Below are 20,806 nucleotides of genomic sequence, written 5' to 3'. Positions count from 1 at the left end.
AATAGAACAATAAAAATAAATAAACAGAATAGGTAGATACTGTTTAAATACTGAAACTGACATTTATTTTACTATACGTAATATCGATAGTGAATTTTAAAATATTCTTTAGGCACTGTCAGCCCAAATATTTTACTGCATATTCATTATAATTATACTGTATTGTTTGTATCTTGTAAATGACGGATGAACTACACTTTCTATTTTATCTGCACATTTACACTTTTGCAGAATACTTCTAAGAACATTTATGAATCATAAATATGTATTAATAAGTAACCATTAATTGTATAAACCTAGTAGGAATAAGGTCTAATTATAACATTTTATTCGTTTTGATGGAGATAAGCAAAGCATTACGCAAAATCAGTTAAAAAATAAAAATATCTGTGCCCAGCCCAAAAACATAATTATGTTAAAAATGCTAAAGGTTCATCTAAAAAGTGACAAACATACATTAATTTAAAAATAACATTATAACTTACACCTACTTCATCCTCATAATTTTAACTAGGTAACTAATTTGTTAATACCTTTGTAGGTATTTATATAAAGATGGTAAGCAGGGAAAATCCTCATATCAAAGTTAGTTTTATAACAACTGTATTAGATCTCTAAAAGACACTGATGAAATAAACAAAGTAAAATAATTATTTTTCAATATAATGAATTAGCAATATATAACTAATTTCAATTTTAATGCTGAATCATCGGATGCAGTGATAAAAAAATTAGTTTATTAAATTTACTTGCTAAGAATTCACTAATCGAGCTCAATATTTCCCGGCATTATTTTTATCGCACAGACTAATTATCAAATATAGAATGAAACAAAGTTTACCAACGTTTTTCATAAAATCAAACTAAACAAATATTAGAGTTTAACAATAGCAGATTTTTATTTTTTTTTGGCGGAACAAATCGTTATACTAGAAATAATAACCAGTAAAGAAGTATATTTATTTATTAATTATAATTAAACAATTCCGTTAGTTCTGTATACAACAGTCAACAGACCACCTGAATGATTGAGTATGGTCTAACCTTACAAATTTAATCTAATACCAGTACCATATTTGAAATTCTCAAATCTTGAATTACACTTTACCAATGTAAAAATGTTACCATTGAAAAAAAATTAGCACGAATTTAATATTGAAAAAGGTGGGCAAGTGGATGTTGCTCTGCTGTACAGTAGGTTACAAATGTGTCACTGTATAATGGATGGTATTAATTTTGAATTCAATGATATAATATCATTGTATAAGAAAAACGATTCTGAGCGGAGACGGTTTGTCAGTCTAGATATAAGACATAATATTATACATTTATATCTATGGTGTAAAAAAAATTTTACCTATAATAGATACCTGTCATAAATTCCAAATTAATCATATCACATTATCTATTAGATACTTATTACGCGTTATACATAAAAAAACCGTGATACTATCATAGATATATAATAGTACACTTTATAAGTTTCAAGTACCTACCCACGAATAGTATTATACAATCACAACAAAATAATTAAAATAGTTATTCTTGGTTTTTTAATATGTAATTTCGTCCAAATTTGAACTTAAAATGACTATAAAAATAAACTGTGCTTATGTATTTCTTAGAGTTTTTGGAAACAGAATTAAATATTTACGTGGAATCTTGTTTTAAATTTTCAATCCTTAGATATAAAAGTTTGTTATAAACATTTTATAAATTTTTAACTACAAAATAATTATTCAATTTCAAATTTGATAAATTTTGTAAAAATTTGAACTTCAAATGCTTATAAAAAAAATTGTGACTTTGTATTTTTACTATTTTTCAACTGCTATTGTAACAATATATCAGGAGCCTTGCATTAAATTTTCACGCTTTTTTACCAAACAAACAAAATTTTATTGATATTAATAGAAAAAAAACTAAAAAAATTGAAAACTGAGAATGTCCGTAAACAGCTGAAAATGAGTCAAAATATTTTGAAAATTGTATGGTGTATAAAAAATAAAAATATTAACATTCAGTGAAATTTTCAAATATCTATAGTCATTCGTTTTTTAATTACAATAAAATAAGAAAATCGTCACATGAGAAATCGAGCGAATTTATGAGAAATCTTTTATTATATTTTCAAATCTTAGATTTAAAAAGAAAAATTTTTACGAATTCTTAACCCAAAACAATTTGCTAATTTTTGTGAATTTTAAATATTTTGTCAATTTTTGAACTTTAAATGCTAATAAAAAAAAACTGTGACTAAGGATTTTTAATATTTTTCGAATATCATTGTAAAAATATAGTAGGAGCCTTGTATTAAATTTTCAAGTATTTTTACTCAACAAATTTAGTTTTATTGACATTCATAGAAAAAAAAAAACTAATAATATTAGAAACTGAAAACGTTCCTAAACAATTCAAAACAAATCAAAATATTTTGAAAATTTTATCTTGTAGAGAAAATGGAAATATAAACAACTAGTGAAAATGTCATGTATCTACGGTCGTTTGTTTTAATGATACACCAAAAACCAAAATCAATTTTCTCGAAAACAGATTTTGTGTAAAAATTCCCGTTTTTCCTTAATTTTTCTTTTTTTTTCACGGCGCTTTTGAAAACTATTGGAAATTTCAAATTTGACCTCCCGAATGCACTAACTAGATTCACTTTCCCATCAAACAAGATACAGTTGAAGAAAATCGAAGCAGTTTTACTGCCCAAACCGTGATGACAGACACAAAAAAAAAAAAAACACACATCATTGTAAAATCAATACATTCATCGTTCCACTCAGAATCTAAAATAATTTCAAGCTATTGGAAATCAGATATGACTATTTCATCAGCAGCGTATACGAGTAGTACACTTAATATTGAATTGACATGCTTGTCCTAACCTACTGGTACCTAGCAATGAGCAATTCGTTTTTTAATCCTCCTAAGATAAATCTGGGTTTCTACAACAATAATAACTGACCTGTTGTAGTATGTTATAAAACTATAATCCTATTCTATAAATTATAGTATAAACTCACAATACCCCTCTCTAAGACTTTATTGTGCACAACTACAATTTATTTTAGTACATGGGCCAATAGTTAAGAATTCATGAAGATCTTGGTAGATAAATAAAAAATGAAAAAGTAATTAAAGTAAAAACTAAAAAATTCAATAGGTTTCAAATTAAGTATAGACGTATCGCAGACTTACTCTTAGATTAAATGTCTAAACGATTTAACTTGTCTACTCGATCTAATATACGTAAATATAATAGCATGGCACTTATAATGATACAACTTTAAAATAGTTATAGTAATTGCCCAAAGTTTTGAATAATTTAATCTTAGAGTACCTGCGAATAACACTAGAAATAATTTACTTTTTCACAACATTCATTGCGTATTAATAATGTGTTATATACCACATAGTTTATATATCAACATATCGTACCAATAAAATTCTATAATCCTACAATATGATTTATTTTATTATGAATATATATAATATATTATTTAAATAATTAGGACGTTTTATTTTTTAATGAAAGAATTAACCTAATGCTATAAACTGAGCTCTCGTCCGTTTGACTGTATAAGTAGATTGTAGGGTGTTAAAATGAATAAAAAATAAATAAATACTCGGCCATTCACGCTCACGCGTTCACCCACCCACCCACGCATACATGCAACTCCAACCTATATCCACCCTCGATTTTATTGGTATTTGGGTCGACACTGATTGATCGACGTCGGCCGACGAAGTCCGATCCCGAAGATTTGTTGATTTTTTTCCACCTCACGCACACGGTTTTTGTTCGCTCTTCTTCACTACCACACACACACAAACACACACTAACTCTACTTCCACGCACTTTTTCTCCGTCGACGTTTTATTATTAGTAGCGCTTTTTTAAACGATGCAGAAAGGTGTGTACGAGGGAAAAATCTGGCCAGCCGACAACAGGCCAGTCAAGGTGTGCGGCACCGTTCGCACCCTGTCTACGCGTGCCAACAACACCGGTGCGCCCGGCAGCGGTTATACACTCTCTATTAATAACCCCATCGCGTGCATGCCGCCGAATTCCACATATTAACATCCGCCACACCACCTAGAGTGAGAGAGACAGAGAGAAATAGAGACGGACAGAGTGAGAGACAGAGCAAAGAACACTACACGCCGACGACAAATCCGACGACCCAATATTTTATGCGCGCGCGTACAAGACACCTGATGATAATGACACGGCCAACTCCACCAAAAAGCACACAGAAGATAATATAGCCGTGTACACAGTGACGTTTTCATAATGGTTATATTTATGACAAAACCCCGACGCCTGGTCGTCGCTGTCCTCCTCGTCCACCAAAACGCTTCTGGAGGAGAAAACTGCGCGTGGACTAGGGAACGGGCGCGCGCGTACACGTGTCAACGTACTCGCCGCCACCGTTGTGTAACAATAGCGAGTTTATGATACCGTGGCCGGCGGCATGACGATCGGCCGTCGTGCCGTCAGTGCGGAACAAATGTGTTTACGTATGTACGCGCACGCAGTAACGGCGAATCCGTCTTCTAATTGGCACCGAAAAGTACATTCGCTTGTCCGTCCGTCAAACACCTCGCCACCCAACCACCTACGCTAAGTACTGCACCACCACAAGCGACTATCTATACACAACACCACCACCACTACTTTATATAGTGGCTATATCATTACACACCGACGACGCCGTCAACAGAGATTAATACGCGGCATCGGAGTAGTAGACATTGCAAAACACACGTGCGCTACGAGGTTTGGTGGCTAAGTGGGGAGGTGGAAGAGGGGAGGACCAGCTCCGAACGCTCGGAAAATTCAATTACGCTATATACCTAGTTTTCGAAAACCGCAAAATGCAATAATTCCCTGCGCGTAGGGACAACACTCGAGTCGCGTATTACTACTCTCCCCTCGTTATACTAGTGATTTATTTGAGATTTCTCATAAACCACTACGATTTAATGTCACACCGATTAAGCCAGAAAACTTTTAGCGGGCATTGGCTCGTTCGTTAAGTAGCGCATGGTTTGATTTGTCGTCGAGTTAATATACTCTTTAACAATTTCATGACAAATAATAACGACTGAAATTGTTTTTAAATTAAAATTCGTGCTGTATATATAGAACTATTTAACAAACACGCGATTAACTGAAGTTTTACAATATACATTAATTTAGACAAAATAATGAAATTTATGAATTTAAATAAGTGACGAGGTTAGAGTAGACTTAGACAATAGTAATGAGCAGTGACTAATGTCTTAAGGAATAGTATTATAATAATACACTGTGTATCTCATGATATCAAAGTAATAACATCAAATAATATCAAAGCCCCGTGTAAGACTAGATAAGAAATAAAAAAGACAGACAAAATACGTAATAATATGATTATGAATGTTAAAAACACGAAAATGCAAGTTAACATCAAAGATCAATAACTAAGCATTTCTAATCAAAAATCCTAAATCATTTAACACGTGTATACCGCTATATAATTATCTTGTATGATGTATTAAAAGAAACTCTGTTAATACTATTTAAATATACATTATTTGCATAAAAAAATATAATGCCTTTGAATTATGAGCATAATATAGCTCGCATAAATGCATAATAATAATTCAACAGATATCTAGTACTTGGCATAAATTATTTAAATTTTAAACACAACTCATTGTTCCACTTTCTCGTTATTTTTGGTTGTTATTTAACTAAATTATGAAAATAATGCACCCAACATAATAATTAAAAACGTACGTGTTCTTAGGACATGGAGAATTAAAAAAATAAAGGTACTAAATTTCTAGCGAGATGGCAACAAGCAAATTTAAAAAAAAAAGAAAATTAGCACAATTATAAAAAAACTGACCTATATAGTTAAAATACCATTTATAATATCGTAGGTATTATTTAAACATTAAAAATCAAAATTAGGATTTTGTTTAAAAAATCGGGTTTCTGATTAAAAAAAAGTTTAGAATATACCGTTTGTATTTCAAAATAACATAAAGTGTATTTCAAACTAAAAATCAGTACGATATATAAGTATATGTACTTAAAGAGTTCATTAGTAATTTCTTATGTTTAGCAAGAAAAAAAAGCATCAACTCTTTGACCTGTAATAAAAATCCATCCCAATAGAATTGAGATCAATATCCATCACTTTTTGTTCCACGGACTACCTTCATTCCTTTACTAGCGGCAATTTAGGGCAAGCCTGACCCGTGTGAACGACAAACACTTGCGCAAAAGCTAACGTCCTTATAACACTCACAATAAGATAGTAAATTAATCTTTATCTCGAAAAATAAATAATTTAATTAATTAAAATTAATGCAAAATGTCACTAAAAATCAGACGCAAATTTTAAATTAAAATTTTAAAATTTGAGATAAGTACTTAATGTAATTTTTTAACCTTGCAAGAATTATAATTGTTCAAACATAATTATTACTAGATTATTATTTTTATGTAATATTCATTACTTATATCCAATATAATATTTTGTATGATTAATAAAAATTATTTATTTAATATTGTCAACGAATGTGGAAATTCATTTATGTAAATACAAACAGAATATCGGTTGGACGCCAACAAACACGGTTCATGAGTAGGTTTAACATAATCTTACTATTTTTGTCGGAGAAAAAATTGCTCAACACTTTTCCTGCATTTTCCCCTGACAAAATTCACTTAACGACAAAATATTTACTACCATCCTGGCAACACCGAGTGTGATGGCTGACATATTTATGTGCTCATTGAAAATGCTTATTGGCGAAAAATGTAATGCTTGGCACAAGTATATTGAAAAAAGATAATTCGTAAACGCAAGAATATTCAACAAATCGAACAAAAGTGTGGAATTGAAAAAAAAATTATTATAATAATAAATATAAGAATAAAGCATAATAGAAAAAAAAGTTTATGCATATAAAATTATTTATATGAATGTATATAAATATTTCGCATGAAAAATGGAAATTATTTGCAACATAGCCATTTTTAATGTTTAAGGTTACAGGTACTATAAAACATTTTGCATACCGTTGTGAAAATTGATTCCATAAGATTAAATCGGAATTCATTCGAAATCCGTTACATCTGAATCAATAAATAAAAAAACCGCGAAAAAGTATACTTTTCGTACTACCATAATTTTGGAATATTACTGATCTCAGTTCAGATTCTCCATAGACAATGAAATCATAAATATCATTCAATAAATGTAATTAAGTATATGTAACAAATAACAATATAAATATATATCAATAGATATATTATAATTATATAAATAATTATAATGTAATATACTTAAATCTCAAGTCCGCAATAATAATGAAACATTTTTAATAAAAGCTTCAAATTTTAATTTTTTGAGTTATCATCAGCAGAAATAATTATGCAGGTATATCTGACAAATTACAATTAAATTATTTAATTGTTCATTAATCATTATACTCATTTATTATAAGGAATGATTATTTTTTTTTTTTATTATTATTAATTAACCCACGGTAACTTAGGCCATTGGGTGGTTTTTTAACTGTGGGAGAAGGTACTGTAGGTTTAAACGCGTGTGTTTGTTAGTCTGGCACCCGTAGATATCTGCCATGCCCGGGTGGGATTGCGGCACCGTGACTTACCCGAAGAAAAATGCCGCCCGCAACCGAGGTTTTGAACCGGCGTCGTTACGCGTCGCAACTGACGCCTTAGTCCGCTCGGCCACTCCGTTCCCCGGAATGATTATTATACAAGGGTCAAGCTGATCAAGCATTTGAACAAAATAGTTTTAGGAGTGGTATATATAGAATATAGATTAAACGAGAGAAAAATCGTTATATTATTTTATTTCACCATTTTTACCGAGGAAAATAATATTTTATTATATAACTGACATCTACGGATTTCCTAACAATAATAACTTGGACATCTATAGAGTTAAGATTTTGAATCCCATTGAAACGTGCATGAATCTACTAGCTAACCATTTGAGACATCTGACCTATATGTAGGCATTACAAAGATCAACCATTCTTATTTTCAATTTAATAAAAAAAAGTAACGTGTACCTACAAAATGTAATTATTAATATTTACAATATATTATTTTTAAGTAATTTTTTCTGACATGGTATTTTACCTGGTACCAATGTAATTGTATTGCAAAATAACCAAAAGGATTCGGTACTCGATAGTCTTAACGGGATTTTTAAATCTTGAAACCAATAGAATTTAGATAATAATTAAGGTCAACACACTAACATTTTCAAAATACAATAATGAAACCAAAAATGATCCATAATTTGGTACTAAAATATAAAATATCGGCCATCGAACATTAATAAACTTATTTGTCTAATGTTAAAAACTTCGCAGATAAATTCAAAATAAACTAAATATAAATAAAACAAACATAAACTATTTTTAAATATAAAATACACAAAACCATTTTAAAAAAAGAAAGGTAAGTGGATGTCGCTCTGCTGTACAGTTGTAGGTTACAAGTGTATCCCTGTAATGGATAATATCATTGTATAAGAAAACGATTCTGAGAGACAACGGTCAGTCAACCTATGATATTACGAAGTATATTTGATGATATTATTGTAAATAAAGTAATTTATACATAACCAATTCACATGGAACCTTATTTTAAATTTTCAATCCTTAGCTATAAAAGTTGAACATTTTAAAAATGTTTAACTACAAAATAATTATTCAATTTTAAATTTGATAAATTTTGTCAAAATTCGAACTTTAAATGCTTATAAAAAAAAATTGTGCCTATGTATTTTTAATATTTTTCAACTGCTATTGTAACAATATATCAGGAACCTTGTATTACATTTTTACACTTTTTAGCATATAAAACTGTATTGATATTCATAAAAAAAAACATATATGAAATTGTCAGTAAACAGCTCAAAACAAGTCAAAATATTTTGAAAAATATTTCAAGTATAAGAATGATAAAATAAACATTCAGTGAAATTTTCATGAATCTACAGTTATTCGTTTTTGAATTACAACAAAATAAGAAAATCGCTACATGAAAAATCGAGTGAATATTCAATGTTGTAAAAATTTGAATTTTAAAAGCTCATAAAAATTTAATTTGACTTTCTTATGGACACTTTTTTTTTTTGATAAAGGTAGATAATCTTATAAGGAATCTTGTATTACGTTTTAAAATCTTAGATTTAAAAAGAAAAATTTTTACGAATCTTTACTCAAAACAGTTTGCTAATTTTCGTAATTTTTCCATATTTTGTAAATTTTTGAACTTTAAATACTAATAAAAAAAAACTGTGACTAAGGATTTTTAATATTTTTCAAATGTCATTGTAACAATACAGTAGAAGCGTTGTATTCAATTTTCAAGTATTTTTACTCAACAAATAAAGTTTTATTGACATTCAAAGAAAAAAAAACTAATTAAATTGGAAACTGAAAATGTCCGTAAACAGCTCAAAACAAATCAAAATATTTAAATTTTATCATGTATAGAAAATGGAAATATAAACAACCAGTGAAATTTCATGTATCTATAAGGTCATTCGTTTTAAAGTTACATCAAAAACCTAAGTCGATTTTGCGTAAAAATTCCCGTTATTCCTTAATTATTCACGGCGCTTTTGAAAATTACTGGGAATTTTAAATTTTGACCTTCCCAATGCACCAACAATATTTACTTTCCCATTGAACAAGTTAATGAAGTTGAAAATCGAAGCATTATTTCGACTACTTTTCGTGTACACAGACACAAAAATAAAAAAACACATCATTATAAAATTAATACATTCATCGTTCCACTCAGAATCTAAAATATTAAAATCAAAACATTTTTTTTCAATGTTTAGGGAAATTGAGACATAAGAGCTTTTTTCACACTATAGAACAAATAAATTATGCTCCTACGTTAATATGTTATAATATAATTATAAGCATTCTGAAAACGATTCAAACGTGTCACAGAATGTTGATATTAAATAACATGTATATCTTTGCAATAAGCCTTAAAAATGAATAAGTAATAACAAATTGATAATGTAAAGAAGAAAAAAGGGTAGTACCTATATAAATGGAAGTCGATACCAAATTAAGCTGGTAACGACTTTAATCCCTTTCCAGAAATATAAGAACATCGATAAGAGACAATTAAGTAATTGACACACGTTTTGGTACATAATTTTGATTCAAGTACTTTAGTATTAGCTTCTTCTTCATAAGCACAAAAATAACCAAATGATTATACTATGTACAATATGTATAATCAATGGTATTACATAAACAGGTAACACACAAAAGTAACAGAGGACAGTGGTAGTTGTCACATGTAATGTGTTGTTTCTGAAAACATAATATATCCAGTATCTATTAATAGTAGGTAATAATAGATAATCATATTCTTTCAGACGCAAACCACATTGCGGCGTAAAGCACATGACGATTGATTAGATTACACACGATACACAAAATTGCATACACATAACCCCTTAATAAAAATATATAATGTTATTACGTCTACAATAATATACATTAATGCGTCAAACGCAAAAGAATTAACTTTCGGCCTTCTATTTCACACCATATCTAATTATACCGGTGTCCACTAAAATATAATACTCCTGGTATGTCCCGTAAACACAGTATACGTAAGATTTATTTATATATGAATTATACGAAGCCAAGAGAAAACTGGTGGCGCGGACGACTGTTTCACTAATTGACAGATTGACAGAATATATGGCAATCATTCCAGTAAACCAAAATGGACAGCGATTACTTCAGTCGATCTGACACCACGGTCACTGATGTACAGCTAGTAAAGAACTTCACTCTGGTCAGGCGCATGCGTAAAGTTGCCACTGAACCAGTATCAGAATTACCAAGAAGTACAGGTGGCATGGTTACCAGCGTATACTATAGGTAAGACGGCCGTCTATAAACGTGTATTGTACTCACGTGATGGTAACCCCGACATTTTCCTTCGACCAGTTTAAAGAAAAGGTCAACGCGCTGTATGACTTTCAAGAAAATATTTTATAGATCGAACCGTTTTTGAGACGCTGTACGCGAGCCCGTCAATGCATATTATACAGTGATATGCATACGTCTGCAGATGTGCAATACGACGAAATTCTAGCAAAACGATTAATGTACAGGTATAGTGTATTTTCTACTGCCATCACTCCGGTTCCCGAAATACGTCGTCTGTTTTTCGAGGATACATCCCCGGCAGCATGTGGTTCACCTGTTATTCACAGGAGAATCCATCTAGCGACATAATATGCAGTTCTAAACGCCTCTATGATATTTATTTAGAATTTATTGTATTTGAATAGGACATATTGAGTGACGACCAAGTATAACCTTGATAAAATAACCTTATAAGACGCATAAACCGCAGTATATAAGTAATTAATTGATTTTCCGTATTATGCTAATAGTAATGCAAATAAAGAAGAATACAATTTCAAAAATGTATAATAAACATTTTATTAAGGAATCCTATTCATTAATATAAATAATATTATCACTCATGTAAATAACTATTAAGTTAATTATCGTAGCAAAAAAACAAATTATTATGAAAATATATCAAATATTGAATTTGCTTATTTAAATGATTATTTACTGGATGTTTTACAAAAAGTAATTTTATCTTAATATAACAAAATTATATTAACAATACCTTCCAGTTTCTTTTTTATCATTAACTTTCATTAGCTTAAATTAATACTTCCTACTTTACTATTTATGATATAATTTTAAAAAATAAAGCTAGGTAGGCACTAATATTAATCTACTTAAAAATATTTTTGTACAAATATACCTAATATAAAACATACCTGAATATCAAATGGAGTCATAACATTTCCCTGGGAGTCAATAGCACCTTGTTGTTGTTGAGCATTGTTGGCATGGTATGAATTGAGATCCATTTGATTTGGATCACCTTGTACTTGGAATTGTTGGTGTAACGGCATAGTCATTCCATGGTGATGATGATTCATTAGTTGTCCTTGATGTAGTGCACCATGCAAACTGTCAATCACCACTACATTATTGGAACCAGCATTAGCTACTTGATTGCTTGATACTGCATTCATTGCATTTTTGTTGATTTCTTCTTCACATGGTGATGCTTGACGACTAAAACATCATATACAATTTATAAAACTTTTATGTAAAAATATATCAGGAAATGTATTGCATATTAGTATTGCAAGTTTTATTATTCAATAATATATACTGAATACGTTTATGGGACTATACACGTACAATAAATTATAGTATAAGTAAATCATAACTAAGAATCGTTTGTATGTTATAATTACATAATATATCTAGAATCACAAACTAATGACATTTATTTTTTAAAATATCTAAGCATATTTTACATTGAAACTATTAATTAAATGACAAATTTAGATTATAATTATATATATCAGGTGATTCATTTATCAAGACACTAATTATTAAATCAATAAATGTTTTTAAAAATATTATATAGTTAAGAGGATGTCCGCAAATAATTTGTTTTCTCTCTCTGACCCATGCTTAACATAGAAAATGTATGTTTAGTAGAACCACTGCCCTGTTGTTACTTTCTATATTAGACTGAATTCAACTATTATAAACATTTAAATTAAAAACATTACATGTGTTCCTACAATGGCTTTTTAACGATATTTTAACTTTTATACAATTAATAAGCTTTTTTAAATTGCAATAATTTACATACTCATAACATGCACAAAAATCAAAAAATCATAAAATAGACAACATATATATTTCTTGATTTAAATTTTTTTAATAGGTTAGGTTAGGTAGTATACTATTACTACCTTCACTCTAATTTTAAAAGTAATAACATAGGATTGGTTATGCTAAACGTAAATTTGCTATGTTGCACGTGGCTCAGAGTGAGTAAACAAATAGTGTGCTGACGTCCAATAACCTTTTTTAATGACAACATACATTTTTAATTTCTAACTTTAATTTTTATACATCGTGATTTACCAAATGATATTCTGCTTTTTAATAAGGAATTAAAAATGTATATCAATAATGTAAAAAATTAGTTTTTTGATAAAAGAATCACCAGAATAGGTATGGCCATAGCAAGACGTAAGTCAGAAATCAAATGCATTATAAAAATAATAAATTACTACTTTTTATACAAAAAAAACAAATAAAATATAGTTCAATCACTAAATACTGAAAATTTACATAAGGACCTACCACAAAAAATAATAAGAATATAAGTTAAGAAATACATAAATACAATATAAATTGGAATATTTCAATTTTTATTAGAGAAATAATTACATAACTTGTTACAATTTAAAATAATCAACTCCCACTAAAATTGAATTAATATCCTAAAAATCACACGGAAGAATAGAGTTAATGTTTTTAACAACTATAAGTTTAATAAAAAGTCAAATCACATTAATACTAAAACTAATTACTCTAAGTTGGATCTGCTGAACACAATTTCACTATGTTGTCAGTGAGAAATAAACAAATAGAGTACAGACATCCCATTATAAAGCATATTATAACCTTTTCTTATTACTTTATACACAAATATTAAGAAAATTTAAGTGCATAATATTTTATTTTATAATATAATATAATATAAAATATTATTTATAAATATAAAATATTTAAAATATATTATATAATAATAATTGTACCTAATATAAGTTTGGATTTTAAAAACAAACTGAACCAAACACAAACCACCAAAACTTGTAAAAAATACTCTGGAGATTAAAATATATTTTACATTATTGAATAAACTTAATTATTAAGAAATTAACTTAATTACATAATATCTAATAAAAATAATAAAAATAATGTTTGTTTATTATCCTTCAATAAAACAAAGTTCAATTTTTAATTTCATTAGTTTAATTTTTAAACCGAACTGCTGCTAGTTATTTGGTCCATTTTGATATTTGAACTAAAAAAAATGAATTTCGGTCATACATTTAGCAGTATCTAATATCACTAAATACAAATACTTATCATTCTGATCAAATTTAAAATTATTATTTAATTTATGGATATTTACTGTACAATTTGAAAGTATTAATATATAAACATGATAAAAAAGTAAGTTGAAAAACTTAAAATACCACTTACATAGCGATACAGGCAAAATAAATTATTATTTTAAACATTATAGTTTGTTAATTTTTACCAGAACATTAACTAGTAAAACTTAACCATTAATAGGAAGTGTAAATTTAAAATTAGCATGTATGAAAAGAAAATTATGAATCATACAATTAAAAAAATGTAACGTAATGTATGAATTAGTCAATAAAAATTAAAGTGATAATGAAATAACTAAAAATAAATATTTTCATAATTTTAACAATATTAAAAAAAAAAAATATGTATAAAAAATATTGAGTAAATAATACATTTAACTTAATGATAATAATAAACAATTTATAATTACATTTTATCGCCTACTTGTACAAATATTAACTAAATAAAATTATATATTCCTATATTTAAAATTTTCTTAGCAGTAAGAATAGCAACATAATTCATTTTTTAAATAAACTAAGTCAATATTAACCAAATAATTTAGTTAGATTTTATATAATAGACTTGATAAATTCATTAAATATTTTAATATTTTAAAAGTACTTAAGAAAAATGTGAATATATAAAACACTTTTTTAGAATGTGGCAACAAAAATTCTATTTATATTGATTTTCGACCTACTGTGACATAATTCTTTCAGATTTACTTAGCTGATGCTATTTTAGTTCTATAAAAACCTCAAGATCCTTTACCATATTTTTTTTAATTAGATCTAAGTGTTTATTAAAACATGAATTTATGACTTGGTGTCATGAAACAAAATTTCAAGATTTTAAAAATTTTTACTTGAGTATAATGTATATCCAAGGCAGAAATTCATATTTTAAAAAGTGTCACAATAATTTCAATAAAATACGGCAAGCAATCTTAAGGTTTTTAGTTTTTGAATTAAAATCAGACCAGCCAAATTTTAATTCTGTCACAGCTGAAGCATTTTTCTGATCAAAAAGTATTTTGAAATACAATATCACATCCACTCTCATGTGAATGTGCATGAAAATACTGATATGTATCATAGGCACAATGTGTAATACACTACTTTATACTTATACTAACAAGTCATATCACACTAAGCATGAATGATGATTTACTTATATGAGTATATAACTCTACATTGAAAATTACAGACTAGGACTAAGACACCACCATACATTGAATATGACAACAAACCAGAATAAAAAAAATCTTATTTAATATTTAATAAACAGATTTTAAACCATTTGAATGGACTTGATAAGAGTTGGATTAATTAATTGTTCACTTCATTTTTAAAAAAAATATAAGTATCTAATTGTTCACCTATTATAGTATATTACGAAAATTCTTATTTTTATGAATAAATTGCCTTAATCTGGATTCATATTAATATAGTTTTAAAACCGAACTGTTAGATGATTTTCAATCATGAATAAGTACTTAAGTAATAAATGTTTTAAAAATTGAAGTATTTAACAAATTGCTAAAATTAATCTAAGTATATACTGAACACAATAAAATAAAACTTTAGAATCTTAATCTATAGTTACAATAATTATAAAAAATTGGCTGATTATCATACATACAAATGTAAAAATTATAATATATTTCTGGAAGGGTATAAATTATAAATATGTATTATATATAATAGGCTATTTAATGTATTAAATATCTAGCATCATATCTATGTATCAGTGTATTACTATTATAAAGTTAAAGTAAAATACGAAACTACTGATGTGGATAGAAAAACAAATATATTTGGAACTATAAAAACAGATAACAATCGAATCGTATTAAAAGATTCATCACATAAACTAAATTTGTGTGAAAGCAGTAATCATTTATTCTTAACAAATGTTGATGAAAAGGTTCAAAATATAAACTAAGTAAGACTACTAATTTCAAAGCAAAATTGAAAAACGTAAAAATAAAAATAGTCTTAATAAATTTATCATTATTTTAAAATACAATAGAACCAAATCATTGTTAATCATATATATATAAATTACTACCAAAAACTAATTAAAAATAAATAATTATACATAACATAACAAAGAGAATTATATGCAATTTCAAATTATCATAATTATTAAGTATATAGTTGGCCAAAATGAACCAACAACACTAACTTGATATATTTATCTTCGTCTAAGCCATTTTGTACAACTACCATTCCATTTTGTTGAACAACAGTTGAACAATTTCCATTTTCCATTTCTTTTTTATTACTATTTACAGAATCATAGGGAGAACCCGGTGGTTTTTCTTTTTCTTTCTTTATAGTTTCACCATCATTAGAACTCTAAAAAAAAAAAAACGGGCATTAATATCTCATAGTATTATTAGTGTATTATATTTGTAGTATACATACAATAACTAAATTTCTCATTCTAGGCTCTAAGGGCTCCATTTTATTTGGTGTACTGGCTAAAACATATTCGACCATCTTCATACCAATTCCAGCTTCTGATGATCTTGGAGATAATATATTTCCAGAATCATTACCAACTGGAAAACCAGCCCCTCTCCTTGCTATAAAAAAAAAATAATTCAACATAAAATATTTATTATTTAGTTCTGAGATATAACTAAAATATATTTGTATGTGATACTGGGGGATAGAGTTGTTTCTTACATCATAATTTGTTCTGATTTAATCTAATGCTAAGTATGTATGATAGAATATTTTTTAATTTTTTTTTTCGTTTAAACTCATTTAAATTTATGAGTTTATTTAAATTTGTAAGTATTTTTACTACATGCATCAGATTAATGTCAATTAACACTTATTTATTAAAGGTTGTGAAAGAATTCAACAATCAATAAGCCGTCCATTATGGCTATTATTTTAATTTGTAAACATACATCTGGCAACATGTAAAAATATAAAATACACAATTATTAAAATATTTTTTTGCTCCATAAAGAGAAACAATATTATGCATTGAGAACTAAAAATATGAATAAAAGATAAAACCGGTTTTGTTATTTGACTGCACTACTCTTGATGTAATAATGAAAATGAAAATTATTAACTAGAAGACTGGTTTTTTTTATAACTTAAGTATACTGCAGTGGTGCACAGTACAACAATGTGAAGTAATGCTATTGAACTTGATTTATGTTGAATACATTATCTATGCTAATGAAATAACAAATTATTGCATTCAATTGTAAATGTTATTGGTAGATCGTAGATATATATGGAGTGACTTACTTTTACAGAAGTACTCATAATATATTATAATTAACAATAAGATCACAATATTTCAAAATGATTTTAAACTGCCTCTTTAAATGGTGACATGGGTAATTTAATGTTAAGCCAACATTTACAATAAAAAATTTTTTAAAGCATGGGAATATTATCAGTTATCCTCTTATTGATAGACTCTGTATCAAAAACTAATCAATAAATATACCCATTCAGGAACCCATATCCAGCCATTAATTTACTTATGAAGGGTAACTATCAAAAGTATGATTAGGATTCACGATTTGTCTCTAAATAAATTTTTTTGAAAGCTATGAATTTAAATTTAAATATCTAATAACATAACATTAGAGTTAATATTGGAAAACCCCATAAACAAATGTAAAATTGTAATACCTAAGTCCAGTACCAATAGACATAGAACATCTTTAGTAGGCAAGAAAACAAGGATTTATGTAATACGTTGGATAAACAATAAAATTATTTACTAAGAAATTAAAGACTTACTATTAGAACTCCAAGTGGAATCTCTCCACATTTGGTGATGATGATCATTTAAATTAAGTATGCCTTTTGGTCCATCTTCTTTGCCTTCTTCGACTCCCCATAACTTTTTTGTTGAGGATGCAATCTATAAAAAAATTTTTATAGAACTTTAGATCTATTTTAAAAGTACACTATGATAAAATATTATAGTTATGGTAAAATTCATAATATAATTAGGAGAATTAACTACAGTATTTTATATTACCTATTATATACACTAAGAAAGTTTTTATTGCATAATATAGTATACTTATTATTGTGATTTATCAATATTTCTGAATTTAATATCCAACCATAATCCAGGGAAACATGACGGGTACCGACATCCAGTTTCTGTATCCAGTCTAACTTTTTTTATCATCAACATCCTTTAATCTTGTAAATGTTTAAACAATACCTACATAATAGCCTTTTAGGTAATAAAAGTATGAACATTTCAATAACAAATTATTTTGAATATTTACTATTATAAGTACCTATTTATACAATTTTTGAATAATAATACCACCTATAGTACCTAGTATTCATTTGGGCAGTAGTTTGTTTACATGATGTATTTTTGAAAAGGTACAAATATTATATTATTTAAGTATATTATCAAAGAATTTTAAAATCCTGTCAATGTTTTTCATTAATGCCGACCAGCTGACTGATGTTTTAATCCTTAACTCCTAGATCCTGGGTATATATTATATGTCCAAGTATTGGACAAAAATCGGTCGTTCAATAAAAAAAAAATTAACTATTTTTTATAATATCACGAATCTTCTATTCTCTCTTTTCAATATTATTACGTTTCTACCTTTTCCCAAACTATTTTGGCCTTCGATATCAAAATGTATCTCACTTCAGCCTACTTTATGAAAGCTTGGAGATCCCTGAATTATATTAAACGATGATTCAAATAGTAATAGAACATAGGAACCAACATAATTTTTCAGGCCACTAACGTATTAAAGGGTCCCGGTGTTTGGTAGAAACCCAATCCCAAAAAGAACAGTCATCAGAACAGAAATCTAATAAAATATGAAACAATTCCGTCAACTGCGAGAAGGAAAGAGGAATAATTTTCTTGGAGATGCTAGTGGCTGACGTTGGTTGGTTTTGGTTAGTACGTAATGATTGATTGGCGGTTCGTGAATCTACCAAACCTTGCTACCAATAACAACAACCAGTAGTGCCACTGCAGTACGATAAAATAACGATCTAACCGGTTTTGCGACAAACAATGCCGCCGCCGACACGATGCATGGAAAAATCTCACAGGGACTGCCGGCCTAACAAGCCTTAAAGCAAATAAAACACGAAACGAACGATCAACCGCCGCCTCACATGTTACGACGGTGATAAGTGCGGCGCATGTTCAAGGGGTACTGGTGTGGTGTGTACAAGCGGAGAAATGACGATCAAAAGTGGTCTGGGCGGGGAGCTCTGGAAGAGCTAAGATGACCTTGATGATAGAGGACAATGCCCGCACCAAGGTTTCCGCCGCCGACCAACTACTTAGTCGTGAACGTATATAACGCGCACGCGCAGGAGAACAACATGCACAGAGGCTCCTACATGAAACGCAAATTACGATAATATTGTTGTGCTAGCGAGAGTGGCGTAACTGCGTATACGAGTTTTACCATTTTTTTTCTCATCTTCAGCAGTTTTCCGAAGTTTCGTAACAACAAACGACAACAAAAATATAAAATTAATATAATATATCGCGATGTCAACAGACTTGTACACGGTTACGAGAAATGTGATCGAGGAGGGTTACCGGCTACAAAACAGAAATAAACAGAGAAATACGAAGCCATTCCCCCACACGCCGGCACGCGATGAGCACCCTCGACCCCGACCCTCCGATAAAGAGCGTCATCCGTGGTGCATCGCTGGCGTGGTAACACGGCAACCGGCTGTCGTCGCACCGAGCGCGTGATTACATCGTCGCGGAAGTTTCGGTAGCTGAAACTTCTGTTTATTATTTTATTTCGCCGCATCCGCTTAAACGGCACAGCCACCACGCAACTGCATAAATATGTTTCAACTACATTAATAAGTAATAACTAATAAGCAATAACGTATGCGCAATTGGAAATACGAAATTACACACCTACAAACGTCGATTTGAGACGCGCGCAATATAATATTTAAACTGACGACATTGGTATTATATTATTATTATTAATAATAATCAATTAAATTAGTTTATTAGTTAATTAGTCAGTTCATTAAAGTAGCTAATGGCCTTAAAAAGATCAATAAAAAAAAACCACCAAGTTTTTAGTTTTAAGAATTAGATTATATACGACAGTTGACTAAAAAAACAAACTCATAAATAATAATGAATATAAAATTCAAAAACAAAATCACGCATTTTCGCATTTTCACATCTTCAGCTAATAAGACTTAAAAATTAATACAAATAAACGTTTAGTGAAAAAATCAAATAATAAAGCCACCATTATGTTATTATAGAAGGTATAATAAAAATATTTATGTTACTAACAAACAAGTACTTCATAGTAGTACTACCCTAGTAGATACCTAAAAAATTAATTAACATGCAACAAAAAAAGTTTGTAACTAGTGCCTACCCATGTTATAACATTTATTTAATTATTGTTTAACCCTACATAACATAGATACAAAATAACTGGCGTAAATTATTCTGATTACAATACGCTTTAAATTATATCTATGTACTTTAAGTAAGTTTAAAGCGGTTTAAAGTTAGTTTCAAGTATAAACCAATAATACAAGCCCATACAAATGAATAAATTAAATATGACAAATTTATTTGTTCCTGGATGTAGACTAAATCCTTCATTTAAAAAAAATTAAATATGGTAATATTAAAATAAATCCATATCCTAAAATCCTTTTTTATCACAACATTATAA

At 28.4% G+C, this 20,806-nt stretch overlaps 1 protein-coding gene across 1 annotated transcript in view; it reads right to left on the bottom strand.

Moving 5' to 3' along the window:
• Positions 1-20,806, bottom strand: part of LOC100159140 (pumilio homolog 2) — a 111,767-nt gene that overhangs the window by 72,508 nt on the left and 18,453 nt on the right. The window contains exons 6-9 of the mRNA XM_029488470.1: positions 17,874-17,997; positions 16,524-16,684; positions 16,282-16,454; positions 11,895-12,198 (exon numbers count right to left, since the gene is read on the bottom strand). Of these exons, the coding sequence (XP_029344330.1) occupies positions 11,895-12,198; positions 16,282-16,454; positions 16,524-16,684; positions 17,874-17,997 (762 nt within the window). The remainder of the gene's footprint in view (positions 1-11,894; positions 12,199-16,281; positions 16,455-16,523; positions 16,685-17,873; positions 17,998-20,806) is intronic.

This window comes from Acyrthosiphon pisum, chromosome A1, assembly GCF_005508785.2.
Source record: "Acyrthosiphon pisum isolate AL4f chromosome A1, pea_aphid_22Mar2018_4r6ur, whole genome shotgun sequence".
NCBI lineage: Eukaryota > Metazoa > Arthropoda > Insecta > Hemiptera > Aphididae > Acyrthosiphon > Acyrthosiphon pisum.
Note: the sequence above shows the minus strand (reverse complement) of the source record. Positions and strands in the feature narration are given on the sequence as shown.